Source organism: Dermacentor albipictus, chromosome 4 (genome assembly GCF_038994185.2).
Source record: "Dermacentor albipictus isolate Rhodes 1998 colony chromosome 4, USDA_Dalb.pri_finalv2, whole genome shotgun sequence".
NCBI lineage: Eukaryota > Metazoa > Arthropoda > Arachnida > Ixodida > Ixodidae > Dermacentor > Dermacentor albipictus.
The window spans coordinates 45145420-45160404 of record NC_091824.1 but is presented as its reverse complement, the minus strand read 5'-3'; the positions used below and the strand labels follow the sequence as shown (position 1 = coordinate 45160404).

General features: G+C 46.2%; 1 protein-coding gene across 5 annotated transcripts in view; it reads left to right on the top strand.

Moving 5' to 3' along the window:
• Positions 1-14985, top strand: part of pav (kinesin family member pavarotti) — a 67678-nt gene that overhangs the window by 20358 nt on the left and 32335 nt on the right. For all 5 annotated transcript variants that reach the window (XR_010565912.2, XM_065438822.2, XM_065438821.2 and 2 more), the window contains 5 exons: positions 114-233; positions 1972-2104; positions 3081-3163; positions 10375-10477; positions 11969-12027. Coding sequence is in view for 4 of the 5 variants with exons in the window: in XM_065438822.2 (XP_065294894.1) it covers positions 114-233; positions 1972-2104; positions 3081-3163; positions 10375-10477; positions 11969-12027 (498 nt within the window). In the remaining variant the exon portion in view is untranslated. The remainder of the gene's footprint in view (positions 1-113; positions 234-1971; positions 2105-3080; positions 3164-10374; positions 10478-11968; positions 12028-14985) is intronic.

Sequence of the window (14985 nt, the reverse complement as noted above, 5' to 3'; positions counted from 1 at the left end):
TTCTCCTTTTCCCTTCATTGTTTTCCGATTAGTCCATTTTCCAATGACTGCAGAAGCCTAAGTGTGTAGTCCTAACGTCCTGTTATAATCTTTCCGTTTGCCAAAACTTGCAGATGGTGCCCTACAGAGATGCAAAGATCACCCATCTCTTCAAGAACTTCTTTGATGGTGAAGGCAAAGTGCGGATGATTGTCTGCCTGAACCCGCGGCCAGACGACTATGATGAGACCTTTGTGAGTAATGCAGCGGCTTCCATCAAATCAAGTTTTTAATCCTACACTGACCTGGGCCACAACAGGTACAGTCGACCACAAAAGTTAGGGACACAGGGGTTGTATAAAGCTTAACTGCTGTGAATTCAGTTTAACCATGTAGTGGTCATTGCAACCTCAAGAGTAGTTTATTAAATAAAAAAGGAGCATGCCTTAGCAGAGCAGAAATTCATGTATGTCGTGGCACCTCTAGGCCATACTTTGTGGCTGGCAGTACATCTGGTAGTGTTAAATCTTTTTTTTTTTTATTATGATAGCAATTATATGGACACTCCAGACGCATTTCTGCCGTCGCCGTGAGGATACGTATGACAGCGTGGGAGGGCGGGCCGGCAAACTCAGTTCGATCTCGCATGCGCGAGTGAGGAACGCGGCCCGGATGCGTGCCCTCTCCTGTAACGTGTGAGGCATGGGGGTAGGGCGAGGGAGGAGGGGCATTCTTCTCTGGCGGCTGCTACAGTGCCTTGATGTCCTCCTTGCCAACTGCTATGTGCAGAGCGGAGACAACTGCAGTGTCTATGGCTTTGGCCATGCGAATCGCGGACGCCGTAGTAGACGCCTTTAGCTGACGCCATAGGGACGCATTGCCGCCGCTCGTGTGTCTTGAAAGCAGTCTGCGACGTGGCTAAAGTGCGTGCCTGCGGGGGCCTCATCTTCAAAGCGATCTGCTATGTTTTTTAGAGTGCGCGTAGTGCCAGTAGCTTCGTATGCGCCATGCTTTCAACGTTTTGTACGCGTTGAAGCGACAGATGCACAGAGGTCACTTGGCTCGCGGCTGCTGCCACAATGTTCCTAACTCCAGCGTTTTCAGACCGTTTCCGCTGTCATTGATCGAGATGTGTTCGTGTTTACCTGTGTGCACGTGACACCGTGCTAGTTAAATTACTTAACACATTGATGGGCTAGTCGGTTTGAATCCATGATAGAATGTGTAAGCGTGACTGAACAAGGGAGTAAAAGCAGACTCGCACAGCGCTGCCTTTGTGTGTGTTTCTTTCTACGTCCTCGTTGAGTCATTCTTACACATTCTGTTGTAAACATTCGCCTACTAACTAAATTAACAAGTGTATACGCCCGATGAAACTACCATCCTTACTTGGTACAGTGACCTACTAATTTGCAATCGCAATTGGTGCTTCGCCTTTCTGTCGGAACTGCGAATCCTTTTTTTTTATCACTTTTCGAAACTAGATGTTGTGCCGCTGGGTTCCTAGTTATATCGCTGGGTTCCTAGTTATATCCACTCTTGTCAATACGTATGGCACTCCGCTGTTGAGTGCGAGGTTACGGATTCAGTTCGTTTTTTGTGGCTGTACAACAAGGCTGAAGCACCAGAATGCTCGTGTATCTTGATTTAGGTGCACTTTAAGAATACCAGGTGGTTGCAAATAATCCCAAACGTCATTTCTCATAGCACCAATGTTGCTTCGGTAAGTGAAACCTCGTGAATCAAACTTTTAATTGGAAGAATAGTTAGTGGGTTGTTCTTGTAGCAGATTAATCTGCTGTAACTTGCTAGCTGTGCAAACTGTTCTAGAGAGCACTGGAGTTGTACGGATACAAATTTTCGAAAACTTCTGGTCGAAGTCCATCGGCTTACAACGTGCTAAATTCTCAATATTGTGAGCTGCCTTTTGCACTGCGGCGAATGATGCAGCAAAAAGAAGTGAATGTGCTTGTTTGGCTTTTTATTTCTCAGCACGTGATGAAATTTGCGGAGATGGCTCAGGAGGTCCTGGTCCCGTGCTCCACACCGACAACGCCCGCCGCAACGCTCAATCTGCGTACCGGTCGCAGACGGCCCATCTTGCCGCGTACGGCAAAGTTCGGCGGTGAGACATGCTTGTCTTGTTTTCTTCCCCCCACCCCCTTTTTTTTCCTACACCTCTCCTACCTCGACATTTATTCATCCGACAAGTGTAAAGCTGTCGGAATGCACCGGTAGCGAGCAGCAGGAGTCCCCGATGAACGGGGTAGACATGGCAGTCTCGAACCGAGGGGCGCGTTGGGAGGCGGCCCTGCTCAGCCACTACCTCGCCAATCAATTGGGGGCCGTCCGGCACGCCAAGGAAGCCGCCCGAGTCCAAGGACTCGGGGCCCCGCCGCACTCAAATCACCGGAGAATTTTCACTCGGTTTTTACTCACTCACTCCTACACTCACTTGCACACTATTGCAACTATCGCACACCGTCGGTTCTGTCTCTTCAGTCGACTTCCATTAATTCGACCCTCATGTGACCGGCAAAATTAGTCGAATTATCCGACTGGTTGAATAAACAATGCACAGAAAAAAAACAGCAATACGTACTCGCTGTTGATTCATTTCGCAGTATTTACTCGACTAACACGTCCCTGAATCAAATGCACACCCGCTTTCATTGCACCCAAAGTAGAAAACTAACATAGAAATTACATTGAAGCTCCTAAACAAAGCAGCAATCTACAATCTGTAACTGTTTACAGTAGAACCTTGTTCATATGTTCTGGAAAGAACCGTGATGAAAAACGTGCAAACAGGGAAAATGTATGATCTAAAGTAACTTAAAAAAATTTGACTGACTCAACTCAAGCCAGCCCTTCCAGAACATTGAAACCTACAACACCAAACTGATCTATCAGCTGGTGAAGTTTTGGCACAAAATTCAAGAGAAACTTCTGTGTAAATTTTTTTTCTCACCAGTAATCGACGCTTTGGCACCAAGTGAGTGAAAATAGTTATAAAAGAATACTTTACCAGTATAAACACTTTATGTTGCTTTTAATGTCCCTTTAACTTGGTTGACATTTCCTACCTGATTACCCTGCAGGCAGCCTGAAAGAGCTTTCCACAATGCCACCTCCAGAAACGCCAAGGGAGGTGATCCGCATGCCCGAGCTGCAGAACTACTTGGTATGCCTCGTTTGTTTTGTTCATTGCTTTTCACTATGTGTGGTATTTATACCGGGTATTATTTTTTTAACTTGCAAGAATTTTTGAATATTATCACCATTGGCAGATCGCAAAAGTATTTTCCAGCTCGGCAACTACATTCTCAAGTTGGTGCTATGTTTAAAGATACAGTGGAACACCGATTATACGACTTTCTTGGGACCGCGAAAAAGCGTCGTAAAATGCGAGGGTTTGTAAAATCCAAACATAAATTATGCCTATAAAAATACAGTCGAACCAGACTATATCGAACCCGTTTGTATCGAATTATTCTATATGATGTTATGGGAAGAAAGAAGTGTTCGTCTATTTACAAGTGGCTTTTAATGGCTGAGCCAACAAGCGTAGAGCAGCGCTGAAGCTAAACTCTTCTTCGTCGTCTCTAAGACCACCATCAGTGTTGTCTTCTTTCCACATTACCGACTGTGACATCACCCCCGTCGGAAAAAGCACCTGATTGGTGCGGCTCATCTGTCCGAGAAAGGTAAGGTTTGAGACAGCTGACGTGGATGATGTCAGAGAGAGGTGAAGGCACCGTGGCATCCAGCGGAGACACTTCATACGTGACAGGGGTCACCTGGCGAAGGATGCGGTAAGGGCCATAGTATCACGAGAGGAATTTCTCCGAAAGACCAACATGCCGAGTTGGATACCAGACTAGCACAAGGGCACCTGGTTCATAATGCACGTCGTGATGGCGCTGGTCGTAATGGCACTTCTGGCGTGTCTGTGAAGCAGAAAGACGAATGCGGGCAATCTGGCGTGCTTGGGTCGCTGTGGTTATGACATCCCGAATGTACTCTGTCGGCGAATCGAGCGTGGTCGAGAGGAGTGTCTCGAAAGGCAAAGTTGGCTCACGGCCGAAGAGGAGATAGAAGGGGGAATAGCCAGCTGTGTCGTGGCGTGAGGAATTGTAGGCGAACGTGACAAATGGTAGAGCAATGTCCCAGTCGCGATGATCGGAGGAAACATACATTGCGAGCATGTCGGTTAAGGTGCAGTTCAGGCGTTCGGTAAGACCGTTAGTTTGAGGATGGTAAGCGGTAGTAAGTTTGTGTTTAGTAGCACATGATCGAAGTAGCTCATCTGTGACTTTGAAAAGAAAGTATCTGCCGCGATCGGTGAGATGTTGACGAGGTGCACCGTGGTGCAAGATAACGTCGTGAAGCAAGAAATCAGCGACGTCTGTAGCGCAGCTGGTCGGTAGGGCTCTAGTAATGGCATAGCGAGTTGTATAGTCCGTAGCGACGGCAATCCACCTATTTCCGTCATTCAACATAGGGAATGGTCCGAGAAGATCAACGCCAACGCGAAAAAAAGGGTCGGCCGGTATATCCAAAGGCTGCAGCAGTCCGGCAGGAGGCACAGCTGGTCTTTTCCGGCATTGACACGACTCACACGCGGCAACATAACGGCGAACGGAGCGGTTGAGACGGGGCCAAAAGAACCGTCGCCGAATTCGGTCATAGGTCCGCGTAACGCCAAGGTGCCCAGCGGTGGGAACGTCGTGCAGCTGCTGCAGTACAGTCTGTCGCAGATGAGATGGAATGACGGTCAGGAGCTCGGGCCCGTCGGGGTGCATGTTGCGGCGATACAGGATGCCATTTTGTAGCACGAACATGTGAAGGGATGGGTCAGACGGATCAGAGAGCAGGCGTTCGATAATTGGGTGTAACGACTCATCGAGTCGTTGTTCAGCGCCAATGTCTTGCAAGGCAGAGAGCGAAAGAACGCAGATCGGTGCGACATCCACTAAGCCGTCCGGTACATCGACGGGATTTCGAGACAGGCAGTCGGCGTCCTGATCTAGACGACCCGACTTGTAGACCACAGTGTATGTGTATTCCTGCAGCCGTAGGGCCCAGCGACTGAGGCGTCCGGTGGGATCCTTAAGGGAGGAAAGCCAACAAAGGGCGTGGTGGTCGGTTGTAACTGTAAATGGCCAACCATATATATAGGGTCTGAACTTGCCCACCGCCCAAATGAGGGCGAGACACTCGCGCTCAGTAATCGAGTAATTGCGCTCTGCGGGAGAGAGGAGGCGGCTGGCGTAGGCGATGACGCGGTCGTGCCCACATTGGCGTTGAGATAAAACTGCGCCGATGCCGTAGCCACTAGCGTCAGTGCGGATTTCTGTCGGAGTGGAGGCGTCAAAATGGGTGAGAACAGGAGGTGTGGTGAGCTACGAGAAAGCAGACGCTTGTTCAGAGCCCCAAGAGAAAGGAACGTCTTTCTTCAGGAGGTCAGTCAGGGGACGGGCAACATGGGCGAAATTTTCCACAAACCTGCGGAAGTACGAGCATAAGCCAATAAAGCTGCGAACATCTTTGGCACAAGTTGGTACGGGGAAATTCTGCACAGCGTGAACTTTAGCGGGGTCGGGGCGAATGCCTGATGAATCGACGAGGTGTCCGAGCATAGTTATTTGGCAGTGACCGAAGTGGCACTTGGACGAGTTGAGCTGCAAGCCAGTGGTGCGAAAAACAGAAAGAACAGGTGGGTCTTTCAAGATGAGTCGCAAAAGTTGAAGAGAATGCGATGACGTCATCCAAGTAGCACAAACAGATGGACCATTTCAAACCACGCAAGAGCATGTCCATCATCCGTTCAAAGGTCGCCAGGGCATTGCACAAGCCAAAAGGCATTACCCGGAACTGATATAGGCCGTCTGGTGTGACGAATGCGGTCTTTTCACGGTCCATTTCGTCCACGGCAATTTGCCAATATCCAGAGCGAAGGTCTATAGATTAAAAATAAGTGGCACCATGGAGACAATCCAGAGCATCGTCAATGCGGGGAAGTGGATATACATCTTTCTTGGTGATCGTGTTTAGATGACGATAGTCAACGCAGAATCGCCAGCTGTTATCCTTCTTTTTGACGAGAACAACAGGGGACACCCACGGGCTGGAAGAGTTTTCAATAATCCCTTTGGCAAGCATCTTGTCAACTTCGCTCTGGATAACTTGTCGCTCAGAGGGCGACACCCGGTATGGGCGTCTGCGAACAGGTGCTGCATCGCCGGTATTTATCCGATGTGTCACGACCGTAGTTTGTCGCAAAGGGTCATCGTTCAGATCGAAAATGTCGGAGTAGGACTCGAGGAGGCCACGGAGCTGTGCGGCTTCTTGGGTTGAGAGGTCCGGTGCAATCATCTTTGTAAAATCGTCGGTCGGTACTAATGCAGAAGGTGCAGAATGAGCAGTGGTCGAAGACGGCGCAACAGATAGAGCAGAATGTGGCACTCGTGCGTTGGTGACAATGTGGCAAGAGACATGCCTCGAGGAACTACTTGTGGGCACTGTCCGAAATTTAGGATAGGAAGACATGTCTGATTGTCCGCAAAAGAAACGATGGTGTGTGGGAAGGAGACATTGTAAGAAAGCAGGACTGACGTCGAGGGAATAAGGACATAGTCTCCATCAGGTACAGGTGGGCTGGCTAAAACAGGGATGAAGGTTGCTGCAAGAGATGGCAGGCGTATAAAATCCGCGGAACAAAGTTGAGCTGGAGCTCGAGCCGGAAGGTCAATGGGAACAGGTAGGGGTAGGTCAAGTTGTACAACACCGGCGGAACAGTCAATCGGAGCAGAATGGGCAGACAAAAAGTCGAGTCCGAGCAGCGCTGAAGCTAAACTCTTCTTCGTCATCTCTAGGACCACCATCAGCGTCGTCTTCTTTCCACATTACCGACTGTGACAATATCAAACAATTTCTGGACACAGTATAGTTACCATGAGTATATATAGCAAAAGTTACGCTTACATTGAACAAAAATAGCAGCGACTCCCGATATATCGAACATCAAGTGGCGGAAAAGTGCCCCCAGAAGTTGGCTTTCCATCTTGGTGGCGGGGAAACCTGGTGCCGCGGCTCCAGCCAACCACCCTCCTTACCGTGACCGCGCTGCCTCGGACAAGCCGTCGACACCCCCCCTGTAAAGAATTATCCTGGCCCACTCGCAGTGCTTGTTCAGACAGCCAATCAGAGGCTCTTGTGCCCTCGTCGTGCAAGATGGTGCAAGTGCGAGTTGTCTTGCTGCTTTTTTGGTTCATTCATTGTGTTTGTGCGTTGTCGGCCTTCTCCCGTAGTGTTGCTGTGATGAAGCAGCAGAATTCGCCTTTCGTCGTGAAGCTTGAAATCATAAATCGGGTCGGATGTCCCCGCAGCATGAATGATTCCGAGGAGCACTCTTGTCACGATCTTGAAGAATAAGGGGGTGATTACGGCTAAAGCGGCCGAACTCGTGACCCGGTGCCCGTGGCGCCCGACGCGTACGCATGGCCGTGTACGACTGGTTCATCCGAAATTGCTTCAGCCATGCGGGCTTGCGCGTGCTCGTTGATGACTAAATTCTGATGAATGTGATGCAGCCGTTGCCAGTGTTACGTACCGAAGTTTGGAGCGTGCTGTCAGAATTTACGGAAGCTGCTGACGAATCAGCGGTGGACGATTTTGTGAGTGCAAATGATGGTGTCACGACTACGGCAGAGCCCGAGAACAAAGACTACATTGCCGACATCGTACCGAGCACAAGTGAAAGTGGGCACAGTGAGCAAAGCAACGACAGTCCTTTGCCCACATCCTCCGAAGTGATTGGTGCACTCGCACTAGTCCGGTGCTTCTGTGCAAATGCGGAAGGTTGCGGCCTCAGCTGCTCCGACTCCTTAGACAATGTGCGGAAGTGCGTGTGTCGCAGACAGCGAGCTCGCCCAAGCAGAAGAAAATGCGGTACTATTTCTTGTGAAACTAAGCTAGTTTCATCAATAAGGTGATTTTATAAACAGTATGTGCTTTTATGACATCCAATTATTTAGCAGGCTTATATCGAATTATGCTCTTTATCGAACTGATAGGCGGTTTCTTGCAAGTTCGATATAGCCAGGTTCGACTGTACTACTTATTTCGCGTGACGGATTTACGAGAAACCTCAATGTAAACTACTAACATACTCTACAGGGCTTGGAAGCCCAAATTACCAAAAAAGTAAATGTGATAAGAATTAATGCTGCAGTACAGGTACCAACCATGCTTTATTCAAACTAACCTTTACGGCACTCCACTGCCGCAATTCCCGCCAGCCGGCGCGAACTTTTAAAAAAAGGTCGGCAAGTTTCTTTTGGACCTTGTTTGATCCGTGAACCAAGAGCTTTCGCTCGAGTTGGGCAACATCCAAAAGGAAGTCCTTTGCAGCATCGCGTGAATAGATGAAGTTCTGGATGCCGTCTATGTGCCGTACCACCTCAGCGAACGTGGTAGGCACAGGCACGACATCTGTGGCGTCGTCCTCGTCTGATGTCGCAGCGGTGTCGGCACCAGGCAAAGCCTCCTAGATGGCGTCATCCAGTGACACCTCGCCGCAGATGAAGATGATCAGCGGAAGCTTGTCACAAGTGTTGCTTTTTTGACGAGCACACAACCACACAATTTTTTTGAGTGGGCACATCTACGCAGTTCAATTACGTTATAGATGTACATATTAGTGTAAGAGCAGGAACATTTCAGTCTTCCAAAATATTCTCGTGTGCGCATATTCAATGTGTATAACAATGCATCAAATATTGAATTATAAGTTTCTTTCCTTTTTTATTGTTGCTATTCATGAATGAAGAGTACATATATACCAATGCAAAATATTTTTTTCTCACTTTATGGTCACCCTAAAAAAATGACGTTATATTTTTTAAAAATAAGTCCCTAAGAACAATTGGAATCTGCAATAAAAAAAATCGACCCTGGGCGGTCGCAGTGGCGAAAAAAATCAACCCTCAAAAGGTTAACAATACAACTGGCCATGGTCATGGTAAAATTTGTACTTAGTCGCCGACTGAAAATCCTGACACGACAATGACTGTCAGAAAGTCTAAATAATTGGGAGTTCAAAATATCGCATTTGCCAGAAAATAAGTGACTTTGTTCAACAACTGGCCAAAATTAGTGTGCTGTGTTCTTGGATTGGCACTTTTGGGGATATCAATTTCGCATGACTAGTGCAAGATACATCCGTGAGTAATGACATTCTTGGCAGTGTCAAGCACACAGTCTTGTAACATTTCCACAAACCATGTTCCCTGTTGGCGCGTCTGGGTCTAATCACGCGAAATAGTTAAACCTTAATATAATGATTGGTAAAACTGGCTATTTCCTTAATTATATAGAAATTGCCCTTTATGCAAATAAGTACAGTCGCCTATGGATTTTTCTTACATGGAAGGGGCTGCAAAATTTTCAGAATCATTGTGTAACCGGAAAAAGCAAATTTGAATGCAAAAAGAAAGTCATTTGGTTGAATTTAAGTCGGTGACAAAAGATATGGTTTAGTGCCGTGTTGACGATAGTCTCATATTGGCAGTGTGAAGCAAAGCCAGCCACACTTTCGCATCCACTTTGCCTGCGCAGCTGATAATGTCACCCGCAATGAGGCTATGCTATTATTAAAAGCTCCAGCGACGGGGCGAACGCTTTGTCTGCCTCTCGCTTCAGTGGGTCTCCGAAACTCAAGATTGTGCAACCTCCAGCATTAAACATGCTGCAAGACCGAGCACGATGCCATGTCATGTCAACTTGGCTAGACGCGCGGCCGATTATTCCGGCCTTCCCTTGTCGGCACAGATATAGACGGTGGAGTTGGTGCCACTTGAAACTGCTTGAAAAAGTCGCCAGGGACCGTGTCACTATTTAATTAGTAAAATAACAAACACTGCAGGCACGCAACAAAATTGTCATGACAAATGGCTTAGTTGGCTTGGCTTGGTCTGCGGTTCGGGTGGTGTCGGCAACTACTGGATTGACAATTATCTAGTTTCGGTTTGAAGAGATGCCGGAGACATGGCTGACAACCATGGCACTACGTATCAACACAGCAATATTGCAATTTCTGCTTTACTTCATGGCAAAATTAGCCTGTGGTCATGCACACGGTCATGTCAGTGTGTTTTAAGGTGTCTGAAACTGCAGTTGGTCTTATACATTAGAGGGACCCTAAAGAGAACTGCTAAATCAGTATAGACTGGTTGAGGAGTCTTTAAAGACTGTTTTTGGGAATTTCTTGATAATGGGTTGATTATTGGCCGGTAACGTGGTGTCTAATTGTTATTCGGCTCAATAGCAGAGAAATTGCTTTAATTTTTCTTTGTAACGACCAACAATTTCTTGATTCCTTCTTTTGCAAAGCTTACGGATCCCTCTGATGGTGAAGTTCTGCGGCGAATGGAGGAGTGGCTGTCCCAGACGATCATGCTCAGGAAAGAAACCAAAGCAAGCGACATGGCCCTGGGTAAGTTTCGCTCGATTTCTTCACGTTGGGATTTCTTCACGTCGGGAGTAGGAAAAAGCACAGCGAGCATTATGTGCAAGTATGCAAAAGATGCTTAGGTAAAGGTGTGGCTCAGCAAAGCCAGCACGTATATATTATGCAATACAGTTGCAGTGTGGGGTGCCGGGTAATAGGAGCGCTCGGGCACAATTTTTTGTCTTCGTAGGTTGCAATGAGGAGGGTGTGGTTGGGCGAGAGATGGCACATGGGGATTTGTAGGAAAGTTTTTCAAGCATGCGCTGACATTTTGCCTCAGTAGAACAGGGAGTCTAAAGAGCATGCATTAAGATGCGTCGCACAGATTGGCCGTGAATAAACATTGCAAGCCTTCAGAGCGGCACAGCTTGTGTTCCATTGTGAGTAGTTGAAGGCAAAAGCGGGGATGGAAAAACACAGACAAGGACTTTCTAGGAGGAACAAGGAGTTGCTAGCTCTTGGCCATGTCTGTCCTTTTGTCCCTGTTTTTTACTTCACTCTCTGGCAGATAGATACAGTAAGACTTCTGTTGATTTGACTCCGGTTAATTTCATTTTTCGTTAAATTTGATCCTGGCTGAAGGTTCCATCCCCGGCGCCCATGCATTTCTATGGGCCCACTCGTTTTGTTATTTCGATACTAAAATGGGTGTTTGCTGGGCAATTCGAACTTGAACAGGTCAGCACGCATGCGCCTGACCCCAATGGCGATCCCAATAACGACCGCTTTAGTGGCAGCATCTGTTTTGGCTGAACTTAGTGGAAAGTGAATGCATGCGATTCTCCTGTCAAAAGCACCTACTTTTAGCCAGCCCTAGACAGATTTTCAAGCAGTAATGATAGTACACCATGCCTGATTACGGTATTTACCCAATTTGAATGGGCACCTTTTGTTTTCCAAAGAAATTGGGCCAAAAATTGCCTGCACAGTCCAATCATATACATACAAAACCAAAATCGCTGTTGCATCGTTCGTAAGCTTTGCCGCTTAACATGGCATATTGTGACGAAGCTGACTTTAGGAAACCGGTCACCATTCTAAATATCGCGTGGATTTTAGATTTCTGCTTTGGTTAGGAGCTTTAAATCATGTTTTCTACATTGGACACTTCGAAAGTGGTTGCACATCTGGTTCAGAAGCTTGGTCAACTCCAGCAAATGCTGCTAAATGAATTGGCAGTGTGGCTTGGTGTTTTTTTCTGCATCTAGTTTATTTCAACCTGCCAGATTTCGTTGGTCCCTTCACGATTAAATTAATGGAAGTGAACTGTATTGCAACGAACATTCACGACGGCCCGTTTGACCCACTAGGTGATGCACTGAACTCTCCAAAAGACCGATGTGACCTTCAACTAACCTTGATAAAAGAAAGACATAAGCATTGCTTTGAACACTTTATCACCCAAACAAAGCTACACTAGACTGATTCCAACTGGTGTATGTAGGATCTGCATAATCCTTTTCTCTACCTTTCCAGTTGATGACCTCAGGAGGCAGATCATACAGATGGAAGCTGAGAACGGGGTGTTGAAAGAGGTATGACAACAAGAAAGTGTAAAAACAAATGCCATTTCCTTGCCCTTGAACTTTGCTGAAGCTGAAATGGAGTGTGTGTTAGTGTTTAGTCTAAATGTTTTTTTGGAAGTTACTTTTGTAGAGGGTAGTGTTGTATTTCTAGAGGTTATGTGGCATTCCACTCAGCTGTACAAGTTTCTTCAGGAAGTGCAGAAAGTGGCTTTGTCAGTGCTACAGCGTGCCTATGTCCATAAAGCTGTGTTGCGGTACTAAAGAATCCACGCTGTCAAAGTTTGAAGTGCGTAAATTAAATAAGCCTTTGTTTTAGTTTAAGTGAAGCCTAGGTGCACTGTTAGGTGCTGAGCAAGTTTGCAAAGTCTGCAGTCTCTGCTTAGACTTGCTCTGTGGCTGGCACAGCTTCAGAGCTGCGACAGTTCGGCACCGTGGCTCACTGACTATGGTGTCGGTACTGCCGAGAACAAGGTTGTAGGCTTGATTCCCAATCATGGCGGCTGTATTTTGATGTATGTGGAACACAGAAGTGCTCTGTGTTCTCTCTGCACACATTACCTTTAAATGGTCAGAATTAATACAAAGCCTTCTACAGCAGCGTCTTGTTGCCTATTGCACAGCATTGCTCATTGAACTCTGTTAATGAAGTAATTACAAACTTTTTAATGCTTGCTTGACTGTCTTTCAGACTGCACAAAAATTGCTTACCGTAATTATGGAGCACCTTTTGGACTGTGTGCATTGTCCTTTTTGAGACAAGTTTTACTACCCTATTTCGATAGATTGCAAATGTCATTTTGTGTCTTGTTACTGTAGATTGCAAATATGGTGTAGTGAAAAGGTAACATTGATGTACAGCGCATAAGTTGCAGAAAATGGCAAGAGAAATGCATACTGGTCTTTTCACAAAGCTACACTGCAGAAGCGAGATTTGTCCTTGTCTGGTTACTGAACTAGCCATCGCACTGCCCTTCTGGGACAGGTTTGTCACTCTACCAAGTGAACTAACCAGGGGCAGTGGCGTAGCCAGAAATTTTGTTCGGGGGGGGGGGGGGGGCCAAGATACAGTGAAAGCTCGTTAATTCGAACTTCAATAATTCGAATTTATGGATAATTCGAACTGTACGATTTGGTCCGGCCAAGCTCCATAGAAGTCTATGTATAAAAAAGTCCGTTAATTCGAACGCGAGAAGGTTCCCTCACGGATAATTCGAACTACGCTCGCCTGGCACACGGCCAGAGAAATGCGCCTACTGCCTACACACAAGGCTATATTGCCCCCGAAACGGAGAGAACGGCGAGAGAAGGCAAAATCGGACAAAAATCTAACCGACACGGGGTCAGCCAGAAGGCAGCGGTGGCTGCCGCCTCTCCGTTCTACGTAGCCTCCGAGACTTCTTGCCCGTTGCGAATCTCGGAGGCTTTGCAAATCTTGTACAGCTGTTAATGTTGTGCGGAGATGGCACGGCAAGCTCCAAAACACAGCGAATCAAGTACGTCGCAGCTGCGCTTGCAATCAGGAACCAACGAATCAGGGCCTTCGCCACCTTCACATGTTCAGCGTCTTTGTCTCGGCAGTCTTCATCGGTTGTGCACCTCTGTTTTCTGCTTAGGAGGTATCGGCCGTCGCGATTCATTGTGATGGTGTTAAGCCTCGGCTAACGTTCGTTTCGGTGGACATCGGTGGTGTGACACCGTCGGACCCAGAGCTTCGACTTGAAGATGGCGTGTGCCCGCGGCACACGCCATCACTTTCTGACATGCCCTACTGCTCCAAATTGCAGTGTACTGTTGCCCTCCTTCACTTTCGTTAGTTCGAACTTTCGTTAATTCGAACTGAAGCGGCTTCCCCTTGCGGTTCGAATTAACGAGCTTTTACTGTATATATATATATATATATATATATATATATATATATATATATATATATATATATATATATAGCTGCACGTTGCAGCTCAGCCTCCTCTTTAAGAGGAAGCTTTAGCTCGGGTGCTCCTATTTAAGTACATGTAGAAGGGGAATTCATTTTCCCTGCAACCACTTGACCAAATTTGAGGAGGTTTGTTGCATTTAAAAGAAAAAGTTTAATTCTAGTGACTACTGGCTTCGAATTTTTCACTTAGGTGGTCAATTATTTATTAAAAATTGGCCAAAATTGAAAATTTTCAGAAAACGAAACAATCAAGTTTAAAACTCCGTGACTCAACAATGAAAAATGATATCACAATTCTGTAAATTGCATCTAATAGCACATCTACAGCGGACAAAACAGATATGTTACACATGAATCTCAAAAAAATTTAGTATTGTGGAAATACAGCTTTTGCTGAACCCTTGTACACAACGTAACCAATTCACGTAAGATACAAATTCACACAGCAAACTTGTCCGCTTTGACTGTTATAATAAATGCCGTTTACAGAACCACAATATCTGTTCTTCATGCATAGCTATTAGTTTGTAAACGTCGTGCTTCTATTTTTTCAAACTTTCGAATTTTCCAAAATATTTTAAACAAAATTCAGGCCCTAAATCGAAGTTCTGTTTCCAACAGACACTAGGATTTAACTTTCTCTCTCAAATGCAACCAATTTCAATAAAAGCAATTAGCAGGATTATCTCAGAAAAGCGTTTCTGCGTTTTACAAGTATTTGAATAGGCCACGTCGGATTGGGCCCGAGCTAAAGCTTCCTCTTAAACAATTTATCGAGGGATCAAATACATAAATAATACGTGCATTGTCATTGCCAAAGATGCTGCAAACGAATTCTTGAAAGCTACGCACTGTAAATACAAGCAAAATATGTATTTTTTTTTCATAAAATATTATACTCGTATGTGCCAAAAATTGTTCCCAACATAACTGACGTTAATGCTTCCATGTGTTTTGTCTATTTATCAAGTAAAGAAAATATCACACGAACTTTAGAACTATATCAGTTCGAAACCAGGAAAGCAGTGCAT